The following is a 12,008-nucleotide window of genomic DNA, read 5'->3' as shown; positions in this document are numbered from 1 at the left end:
TTTGTTTGTGGTGGTTTTTTTTAATAATACATCCTGTGAACATCTTGCTGTATAAGTCAAGAGTGTCTTACCTGGAGTAATAATAATATTATTGGCTTCCTTTATCATTTCAATGGCGTTGTCCACATTGATTTCTGTGTGGGTTCCAGTAATTTCCATGGGCTTCCCACCAGCTGTTGATGTGGTGCCATAGCCCCCTAAAATCACATTTGCGAGGGAGCGGTTCATAGCCTGAAAGACAAGAGGTTTTTGATTAGTTAAAGATGAAATCCAAAAATAGAGGAGAGCAGATGTCCACAAAGAAAACTTCTGAAAATATTAAAGCCTTCCTGACAATAGTCTTTATCTGGTGGTTTTGCCTGCTTACAACTCAAAACTTCTTAAAATAGGATCCTTAAAAGAGACTTAGATCAACACAACAATATCCAAACATCAGCTTCTAACACATTACATTACACATGCAATGAGACAGCATCAGCATTACCCCAAGAAAAGAACAAAACAACACGAACAGCAAATACTGGTCTCTTTCTGTTCTTCAAGGGGAGGGATATAAATGAATGCATATTTGATGAAAGAGTTTTTAAATATTTTAACATACATACACACACACACAAAATGTTTGCAAGATACTTTCTTAAATTCTTGAGCAATTAAACATGTAAGCACAGAACTGCTATATGACCACATGGAAAGCACGTAGCTCTTAGTGGTAGTACAGAAGCACAGACAGGAAAGAACACAACAAAGCTAGGCAGCCACACAAAACTAACCAAATGCTAACTCAAAACAAATTGTAATGAACTGAAGGGGGCTATTAACTTACTGGATGAGCACCAAAGGGGAACAAGAGATCTTAAACTAGGAGCTTTAAGAGAACACATCCTGAAAATTCAGCCTGTAGATACATAGCCAGGAAAAGCCACTGGCTAAATGCTCACTGGCATGTCTCCTTGTGAGTGTGGTCCCAAAGCAATATCTGGCAATATCTGGAAGTAGGCAAAACTTGTAACTGCAGTAAACAAAACTTTAGAAGCAGGAAAGGAACATGATAAATTGCTTCTTTAATTAAAGATGTGTGTCATACATCTGCTATGCTAGCTCAGAAACCAAAAATAATGGAAAGGCACAGATACAAGGGAGAGGAAACACCCACACAAAAGTATCCTTCCAAGTGTCTGTTTTCCACTTATATTTCAAATCATGTAACTCCACAGGTTTTTTGCTGCAGCCTGAGAAGGTAGGCCATTCTGTGAAACTCATAATCTAACAAACAAGCACAGAGAAGGTGTTAGAAGAACTTTTGTTTATCCTGATAAAACATCCCTGTTTCAGATACTGTAAGGAAGGCGTACACAAATGCAGTGAAATCAGCATCTTTCTACAGTCTGCAGTAGACACTAGTTCATGCCACCAAAGAACACACTGCCTTTGCCATGTATCACAATATTAAACTTTCGAACAGGAAAACAGACTACTTAGTCTATTACAGCAGTTAAGTGTCAGGTAAGACAGCTGACACAGAATACCCTCTTCAAATGTTGTGCACGCTAAGCTTACAAGCAGTAAAGCACTGTCTATGCGTAGCTAAACCAAAAGACAAAACTAAGACCAGGCCAAAGGAAAAAATAAAGTTCAGATATTACTACAAGTCTGAGAATCCACACAAAGCAAGCATGAGACTGAAGCACATTGCCTAGTTCTGCACCGAAGAGCCAAGAAAAGAGGAGGGAAGTCTGGCAAAGAAGGGCGTGGTACAGAAGGCTTCAAGATGAGCCAAGACCTCATCAAGAAACAACTAAACCATGCAGCTAAGACCCACTCAGCACAGGGACCATGTGAAAATTCTTCTAAAGCCTCTTTCACCTTCTTTACCACCACAGACCACATAATGAATAATGAATAAAGTGAGGCTTCACCATTCATGGATAACCCAATTACTAGCAAAAAGCCCCCTCTGCTGTGCGTACACAGCTGATACTGGCCAGAAGCTTACAGCCCAGGGATAACCCAACCTTTGATCCCTGACAATTCCAAGTCCTTCCACTCTGCTGGCAGAAACCGCACAGCTAGTACAGGTGATGGGCCGGCATACAGTTTATAAAATTAACACAATTTGTCCTTTCTCTTGCTCTGTTTCATCACCCCAAGTAATGGTTCCTCTTCTACCTGAAGGGTTTTCCCCATCCGTAAGCATACTGATTCTAATACTACAGTTGCAATCATCAAGTACTCACTCTGCAAAAAAAACGGCAGAAAGACACAGTAATACAATCTGAAGAACACACTTGGTGTTAGTATTTTAAAAGAAGCCACAATTCACAGGATGAGTAAACAGTACAGGCCTTTGCTTTTTTGTTTTCAGGTTAAATTCTTTGTCCTTAACTCACCCTACTAATAGGCACAAAACAGGGATGGGTTGAAATCCAAGCAGACAGGAGCGTAAAAACTAAGTAGTTATCTGAATACATGTTGGACAATTTTATGAACTCAAGCTTTAAGAGATTATCTGGATAGGCTTTGGGTGATTAAGCTACAGTTTTATCACAAAAAGTAATTGGAAATGTTGTAAAAAGGAGGTTTCAACCATTAAGATGTTTCTACAAACACCTCATCTGTACTAGATAAGCTTCAATAAATATACTGCTCTGGATGGAAGTCATATTTTGTGGGGGCGGGAGGGGGAGCTGTTGCTTCATTAGCACAGGTTGCAACAGCCTAAAGCAGAGTTTATTCAAACTCTTGAGCATGTTTGCTCATGAAATGCAGCTTCAAGACAATGATACTGAATCCCCTGATTATAACAATGCTTCCAAAAGTAATGATTTCCATTAAAGGAAGCAAAGCACAAAAGAAAAAATGCTGCACTAGAAACAAGTTATTCTGCTTATTGTGCAGAAACTATACAAAATAATTTTAATTTTGCTGGCTAATCAACTTTAATTGTCTAAGCTTATGTAAAGCAGCACAAGATTTCTAGAATGCTACCTCAAAAAACTAAATTCCTGAAATTTGAGAAATACATAGAGGAAAGGCACTCTGTCACTGCCTAATTATTTTGCTGATTATTTCTCCAGGCTTCCTATTTACCTAGATACCTCCAACCAACAGATGCAAATATCACAGAATCATAGAACAGAGTTGTAAGGGACCTTAAAGATCATCTAGTTCCAACCCCCTTACCATGGGCAGGGACACCTTCCACTAGACCACACTGCTCAAAGTCCCACCCAACTCAGAACTCTGTGAGTGCCTAGAGGATCTAGCAATGAAAAAGGAAATAAAAAAGGAAAGGAACAGTAAAAGAAAAATGAACGTATAGAGTGACTATGCCTACTGGTAAATACGTACCCAACAGATCATATTTTCATCAAGACTTACAAGAATCTGATCTTTAGAGAACATACTTTTCATCCCTGTGTTGTCCATACACATCTTCTTTCTACTGGTATGGACTAAATTGTTGCCTCTATACAAATATATATACATATATATTTATATATAAAAAAAGATGCCCCATGAGCCACGTTATCTCATTTCATTTTGATAAGGAGCTACAAAATGTTCAAGAAAGAACATGATTCTTTAAAATTCATACCTGGGATTGTTCATTTGAACTCACCTCCATGAAGCTGCACAAAAATACTTTTTTAAGCTTTTCTGAAATTATTCCTCAAGAGAGATGAAAATTAATGATACTGAACCTTCCTAACTTGGTACCAATACTATATATCAGCAGAGATGAAGGAACAGACAACAGCCAGGGCTGACTATAGGAAAACATCAGGACAGGAGAACAGCAACATTTATCAGACAAGAACACAAGAGCACAAGTGAAACAGAATTACACAATAGAGAATCAGGCAGTTGGCAGGTGTTGTACTGTGAACAGTTTTCTTTAAGTCATTACCTCTCCGTCTTTGAGAAAAAAAAAAAAAAGAAAAAAAAAAGAGAGAGACAAAGGAAAACAACAGACTTCTGTACAAACGTTCCAGAGAAAAGGAGACCATTACTAATAATGCAATATGACTTCCACGCAGCGTTGAAGCTCAAGTTTGTTTTGACACAGACGTTAGCATCAGCAATACACTAATGCAAGTCTGCTGCCACCCTGTGGTACTTCAAAGTAGCTGCTCTGAAGAAAGCACACTTTCCGATACTCCAAAAAATCAAACTTCCTATTACTAGAGAATCAAACCAAACCTTTTTTTTTTTTTTAGAGGAACTCACTACTTAAAAGTATCTCCTGCTAACAATTTTAAATTTAGCTTAAACTTAACAATACTGCAGAGTGACATGACAAAACAAAACAAAACCAAAAAACAAAAAACTCCACAGTTGAGGTCAAGTAATCATACTGATTTGAGCCCACGTTCAAACCCTCAATGCCCAACTCAATGCAAAGGCTGTCCTCAGTTTTGAAGGACATACCTCTCCAAACCAAAGTGAATTTTCTAGTCACTAAACACCTAGCGGTTTGGTCTTCCGATTCTTATCTTCCTAGCAAACGTGATGAATAAGGTTTGTCATTACTTGGAAAACAAGCACAATTTCTGCTGACTTCTTACCACACACATGATGTAAGAGAGGATGGCCCCGGAGGAGCCAATGAGTGCACCAACAATGGTCAGCAAGTTGTTGTTCAGTAGGAAGCCCTCAGCACACAAAGCCCATCCAGAGTAACTGTTCAGGACAGTAATAACTACAGGCATGTCAGCACCTCCAATAGCCGCTGTTAAAGTGACACCCTGGAATAGGAAAGAAAATACTTCAGTACAAGCTACAACTAAGAACATCATACAGAAAAATGTCTGCCTGCTGCACTGAAAAATAATTATCTTTACTTAATAACCTATTCAACTATTTTCAATGTAGGAAACGTCAAGTTATGGCCTGAGAATTGGACTTATTAAATCTGCCTTCTGAGAGAGGACAGAAAGGTACGCCACTGTCCTAATCCTGTGCTTAGCCACATATTTTTACTTGCAAAAATATCCTACCAGCTCCATGGAACTGTTCATACCATTAAAGAATTCACACTGAGCAGTCTTTGCAAGACTCAGTTTACAGAATGGTAACATTCAGGGTAAATTTTGCAACAGCTGGTGTGAGTGAATAGGGGGGGAGTTACACATGGGGATAATCTTATTAAATTATGATCACAACCTGCAGATCCAGTGCTCTTTTAAGTATTTTAAGAATAAACTTTCAAAGAAGTCTTTTAAAATATCAGTTTGTCATATAAAAGGCTCCATGAAGTCATAGCTGCAAAAACTAGTTATGTATAACATGCCTGTTCTCTGAACAGTTCTGGTTTACAGCTAGGTTTAGGAAAGTCAGCTGTTACTTACTACTGCAAGGGAGCATTCAAGTACTGTGACAATCATGGCTCAGGGTGCTAAAATACAATCATTTAGAGGAATGAACGTGCAAAGCTGAAGAACAAACTGCTTGTTTCATTTTTTTCACCTCCTACAATTCCCCAACTCACCATTATGGCTGAGAGAGCTGACACAGAACCTAAGCAAGTAATTCCCGTAGTGTAACCAGGATCAATCATGTACGGAACCATCCCACCAATGCTGGCAGCCAGCAAACCTGCATTCAACGCATGTCGACCAGGCAAGAGCAGGGGTGCGGAATTCAGGATACCTGCAATCAAATGCGTATTCAGAGATTGATACATACATACAGGAAAGCCTGCCTCTTGCCTCAGAGAAGACTGAATACCTCAGCAAAAGAAAAATTAAAAAAGAAAAAGGGAGGGGCAGAAAATAAAATAAGTTAGTGGAAGCTGAGACCTTGTGCTGACTCAGTACTGCAAGACATTCACAGTTAGTCTAGATTCTCAAATACTCCTGTTTAAACTCTTGTTTTACTGCCTAATCTCACTGAAGTGCTTCAGAACAATAACAAAAATCTCTTCTCCTCCTGAAAAGTCTTGTCTTTTTTTTTTTTTAAAACGTACTTTTATTCTGTCCCCAATTCTTTGCATGTTGTGTATGAAGCTCTGTTACAGGAAGCTTTTAGCTGAACTTCTTAGTACAGGTATTATTCTGTCTCTCAAAAGCTGTGTGCTTAGAAAAATATGACTATGCAGATAAAACACACCTGCTTTCAAATGCTTTAATTTCACCAGTATCCTGAGTCACACAGACTCCCCACAGCTTCCCACATTGGCAGAGACTTGACGTGAAAGTGGGTTCAGTATTTGTGTGATTCAGTTTAAAAAGACAACTACATATTTATTTTCACCATGGGCTTTTTTTTTCCCCGCAAACAACACAGCAAAGAGTAAAAATAACAAAAGTGTATCTGTTACTTTCAGTGTAAGTAGCTACTTGCTGAGTGTCTCATTTAAATTTAGGTAAATTCGAGGGAAAGAATGAACTGCCAGTCTCAGGACTAGGAGTCCTACCTCTACTTCAATAGTACATACAAGCTTATTATTATTGTGCTGATAAGAAAATGCAAGGCTGGGGGCAGGGGGGGGAGATAAGCAAAAACAGTACAGTGGGCTGAAACAGACAGTGAAGTTCACTGGGGACATGCGTACAAATCACTAAAAGGGGTGGAGGGGGGAAGATGGAGAACAGCAAAAAAAATAACCAAGAAGAAATAAATCAGTAACCACTTAGCAGAAATACATACTACTGACAAATCCTTCAAAAGATTATTAGAGAAGACAGCTTTCCATCCATGTCATGCTTCCTCCTTCAATTGCTGGTCTCATAAACACTGAAGAAAGCAAACAGACGTTTCCCAAACAACTACTGCAAACCTAATAACAGGATTAGTAATAGGAAGCTCTTAAACGGAACTTCTTAGTACAGGTATAATCTCAATCTCTCAAAAACTGTGTGCTTACAAAACCAAAAATAAATGCAATAAAGAAACCTTCAGGTGCATGAGAATCAGGAATTAGTGAGTATTTAATTTAGAATGCATATCTACTGAAGCAGTAAGAGGTATGGAGCATGGAGTTTGCACAGTAGGTAAAGAGAGAGCGAACCGAATGGTTAAAAGTGAGGCAGTCTCAACCGATACTGCAACCTACCTACCTAAATGAAGCCTGCAATGCTAATAACAAAATCCCACAAATATTAGCAGTGCTCCCTGATTCCAGCAACACCTGGATTCCAATTAAAATGTCTACTCAGGAATACAAAGTTGTGATCAAAAAAGTTCAGTAAAAATCAACTAGAGAAACAGTGTCAGGTAGTGTCTTAACAACAATAAAGCAACACTTACTTCCAGACAAGATGAACTGAGGGAAGCTTACATGACTTGGTAATTAATAGCAGTGGTATGTCCAAGCACTGAAGACAAACCTTTCATAACTAAAGTTGTACACAAATTAAATAGAATTAAAAAGTACATTCATAACAATTAAATACATAAACTTTTACCTGATGCAAAATACGAGGTTTCTTTCTAATTACACCAGTCTAAAGGCCAAGCTAAACCCTGGGGGTAAAAAGAAGCCTTTAACAAATACTTAATTCTGAATGGAAGGTCTCACCTTGCAGTTTTCCATAAGCAACGAGAGAGCCACTGAAAGTCACTCCACCAATGTATGTGCCAAGGTACGCCACAATCTTGGTGAGGTTTGCAGCTGGATCAGTAGCAAAGTGAGGATATTCAATCATGTATTCTGCTACACAGGTGAGCACAGCAGCCAAACCAACCAGACTATGAAAAGCAGCCACTAGCTGAGGCAGATCTGTAATCTGGATGCGTTTAGCAATCGTCAAACCTATTAAGAGTTGAAGACAGAAGGGAAGTCTTACAAAACATAACCAACCTGCGCAGCTAGAAATTAATGTATCACAATTCATTGTGCAATGAACACATGCACACGCATGCCTGTTCCAAAGGAAAAATTTGTTCTACACTAGAAATTGCTATAGCATTTAACTGAAAGCTGCATATGTGTATTTTGTGCAATGAAGCTATCACAGAAATTAGGGAGAAGATTAAAGCGTATCATGTTCTTAGAAACTTCACTATATAATGAGAAATTCAACATTTTCTGTGAAGAAAGCCCAGTGTGAAAAACAGAATTTGGCAGCATTCAGTCAGGAACTGAAGAGAAGTATGGAGTTGGGCAAGTTCATTCACTTCTCCATACCCAGTCTCCCTAACAGAGATGATGTACTCCTGCTTTTCCACCAGTCTCCCCATTCTTTACCACGTCTTGATGCATTAATAGAAGCTCTGGGACTTATGATTCTTTGTTTGCATATTTGCAAAATAGCATCCACAAGCCTTAACTGTAATTCAGTCAATTCACCTGTGAGCCATACAGTACCTTATATATATGCAGCTTGCATAAATGCAAGTACACAGCATATATTGTTAGTTTATAGTATCATACACATACCTATGGTACCACCAAGTGCCATTGCACCTGACATCTGCGCCAACAATTCAGGTGAGGGTTTAAGGCCTCCAAGAGTTGCTGCTAAACCTCCTGCAACACCAATCATACCCAAAGCATTTCCAAGACGAGCTGTTCCTTGTGTGGACAGACCAGCCAGGGCACCAACACAGCATAAGCCTGAGCCCAGATACATCATCTTTAAAAAAAGAAAAATGTCAATACGCATACGTGAAGTAGAGACAAATTGCATACTCGTAAGAATTTTTCTGATTATTACACTAAAGGGCTAATTTCTCCAGAATGTGTGTAAGACACATTCTTTAAGACACATTAATTTCAGTTTTTAACCAAAGTTAGAACTCTTGACTGTGAGAAACTCCTGTAGAGGATGTCATTTTGGACAATTAAAATGCAGTTATCTATTAAAACTTTATCCCCGCACTATGACCTTGGTTTATCTGCACCGTGAATACTGAACTTGAGTCAACTTTCCTGATCAGTTCAGAAGCAAATTTTTCTTTAGCACAAACGCAAAGCTAAACTGTCCTGTTTGTTATAGGAATAGTTTTGGAATTTTCTTATGGCACACCTAAATTCAAAAAGTATAAAAAAAAAACTTATATGAATAAATGAACTGAGCTGTATGTGTCTAGATAACTGAAAAAACTCAAATATATTACAAGTTCCTGGCATAAAGGTATGTTCAGATTCACTTTTTCCAAACATAGAAGGCAATACAGATTGATTTTTCTTACTATTAATCAAATGCAAACAAAAAAGTTTACCATGAAAGGTACTATAGGTACAATCCCTGTACATCCCTCTGTGCTAAAATCTCATCCTATCCAGATGTCATACTTACTTCAATTGTCACGCAAAGTTGACTTTTCAGAAACATTTAAACCAAAGACTGATTTCTGCAGTTACTCTAATATTTAAACTGTAATTTAGGAAAACTGTGCAATTAATAACAAACTACCCGCTGCTCTACAGGGAAAAAAAAAAAACAAAAAAAAAATCAAAAAACCCAAACATAAAGCTTTTAAAAGCTTGCAGATTCAGCACTTGGGGTATGATTGCAAGCTTAAAGTTAATCAACTTCAGACTGACCTTGTGGGAATACGTATCTGATTACAAGACCATGGCTAATTTGCTATTTATTCCTCAACAGTGTAAGCAGTGAAGAAGCGTTTCATGCTGTGAACAGTGGGGTAAGAGCCACAAAGTTATCTTCTTACCTGTTCAATATTATAGCCACCGTTGAGAGCAGCTGCATAGCCTCCTACAAAGACACCACCAGGAAGTAGGTACAAGTAGTTGTACTCAGGGGGATCTGTGGGACGCTTGAACATATCCAGCATTCTCTGTGTAACTAGAAACCCACCTGGCCAAAGAAAAGGAACAATTTTACAAAAATAAAAACTGAAGCTAAGCATATGCCAAGCTATAAGAGAAGTACTTCATTAAATCATATTACCACAAAAAGTTAGCAACTGACACCAATAAAGCCTTTGAAAAGCTAGTAATCTGGAAAACCACCAGGCAACAAAGGTGTAATCAGGGTGAGATCCTGTTGTCTTTTTTAACCTTTACAGGAAATTCATAAAACGAGCAGCTGGAAAGCCTGGAGGACTTGTTCTAACTCCATACTCTACAACAACTGCAAGATACAGCTTAGTGTATGACTGTGTCCCTTTCTCTGTCTAGTCTAGCAAAAAACAGTATTTATAAGTCATATTGCTCAATTTCTTATCTTTTTTATTTTCAAAGCTGGGACTTCTGAAGCTCAAGCAAGCAAAGACAAACGCAGTACCATTTTGGGATCTACAGAAAAAGATATTTTATATAATCATCACCCAAAGGACACTGGAAAAGAAAAACGCATATTTAAATGCTTCCCTAAAAAAAGGTCACACCACAAGGTGTGCAAACCAGGTATAATAAATACTATGAAAATTGTGCATTTGAGAGGGTGTTCTTTATTGATGTATGCTCTCAGATCCAATTCCCAAAACAGCATTTCTGGAATCTGTACAATTAAAGAGCTGTCAGAAAAAAAAGAATTACACAATTGCTTTAAAGTTACCCTCAGAAGAAAGCGTAACATTCATACCTGCAATATTGACTGAAGAGATAAAGGCCGAAAGCACTGCTAGAGTTTGAGAAGTGTTTTCAGGGAGATAGTTTCCTCCCATCAATACCAGCCCACCAACTGCAGTTAGCCCTATTTGAAAGGGAAAAAAGTGTTACTGAACCTTAAAAGGCTCTATACCTATAGAACGTTTCCTTTCAGAAGTCAAACAGCTACCGGTCAACACAAATTTTGACCCACACTCTACACATTACTATTTAAACAAAGGCTACCATGGTGTTTTTCAGCAACATAAACATGTTTCAAAAGAAAAAAAAATAGTATATGAATATAGTTTTGAAGTACAGTGCCTCAAGCACTGAGTGAGCCTCCAAGTACTCGTTCAATAAAAGAACCTCTGCTTTTAATAGCCAAAGTAGATAGGTCTCATGACCTGGCACATATATACACACAGAGGTATATAAAATCTTACATATTTCTAGACTTAGGAACCTTATGGGTCACTTAGGAATGTTTTTTTTCCTCTCTCTCAAAACACATAGTTTGAGGAGAGGAAAAACAAGACTGCAGAAAATATGAAAGACAAGTTATTTTCAGGGCAACATTTTGGAGAGATGGAAGGAAAGATGTGTTCTGTGAAAGGAGAGACTGCAGCACTCCAAGTAAAACAAACTTTAAAACAAACAGGTTTAGAGTGAAAAATTAAAAATACACAGCATTACATTTGCCCTTCTTTCTAGAAAACATACTGTCAGAAAGAGTATGTTTCAGATGTCCCTGCTATTTATGGAAGTACACTCAGACATGCAAAGTAGTACTAGGTTCTTTGGCATTTAAAAGGTGTATCAGCAGACTTCTCTCTAAAGTTTGATCAGCAGACTTCTCTCTAAAGTTTGAGCAAAAGGAGCTGCGCATACTTCAAATAGGAAATAAGCAGTTGTGTGACAGTTACTTACCTGAGATAGCATTAGTCACTGACATGAGTGGAGAGTGAAGAGCAGGAGTGACACCCCACACTGTATGGTAGCCCACTATTCCAGCTAGGCCAAATGTTGTCACCATTTGCGTGAAAGCCGTATTAGGAGCTACAATGCCCAGTCCTAACATGCTGGATAAGCCTAGAAGAAAAGCACAGCAAAACCTTTCTATAACTTTTCAATGGTTTCTTACATTTAAACTGTGTACTTGGAGTCCAGTATTGAGCTAAAAGCAAAATGGAGTTTTGTGCATGGACTTCTTTCAAGATGAGATGGATCATCTTTGTCAACTACAAGACTCTTTCAGTACTAATGTTCTTTTACAATAGAAAATAAAAACATAATATACACATCTTTGTTATGCATGCACACGAAGCAGCATAGGTAGGTTTCTATACCAACACTGAATTCTGTCACTCTTCTTTTCTGTAACAAAAATGTAAAAGAGTCACAATCAAGTTGAGATACTACTTGGAAGACAAAGCATGCATATCAAGAAGAAAGGTTAAAAATAAGAATACTCAATACACTAATTGCCTCATGCACAAGTTCTAAT

General features: G+C 38.1%; 1 protein-coding gene across 3 annotated transcripts in view; it reads right to left on the bottom strand.

Moving 5' to 3' along the window:
* NNT (nicotinamide nucleotide transhydrogenase) overlaps positions 1–12,008 on the bottom strand; it is a 46,288-nt gene that overhangs the window by 16,486 nt on the left and 17,794 nt on the right. For all 3 annotated transcript variants that reach the window (XM_074570067.1, XM_074570069.1, XM_074570068.1), the window contains exons 11-18: positions 11,432–11,593; positions 10,497–10,607; positions 9,622–9,767; positions 8,384–8,579; positions 7,523–7,756; positions 5,492–5,652; positions 4,569–4,748; positions 72–231 (exon numbers count right to left, since the gene is read on the bottom strand). In XM_074570067.1, the coding sequence (XP_074426168.1) occupies positions 72–231; positions 4,569–4,748; positions 5,492–5,652; positions 7,523–7,756; positions 8,384–8,579; positions 9,622–9,767; positions 10,497–10,607; positions 11,432–11,593 (1,350 nt within the window). The remainder of the gene's footprint in view (positions 1–71; positions 232–4,568; positions 4,749–5,491; positions 5,653–7,522; positions 7,757–8,383; positions 8,580–9,621; positions 9,768–10,496; positions 10,608–11,431; positions 11,594–12,008) is intronic.

The sequence above is a fragment of the Larus michahellis genome, chromosome Z, assembly GCF_964199755.1.
Source record: "Larus michahellis chromosome Z, bLarMic1.1, whole genome shotgun sequence".
NCBI lineage: Eukaryota > Metazoa > Chordata > Aves > Charadriiformes > Laridae > Larus > Larus michahellis.
The sequence above is the reverse complement of the archived record's forward strand: the minus strand, read 5'-3'. Positions and strand labels throughout refer to the sequence as shown.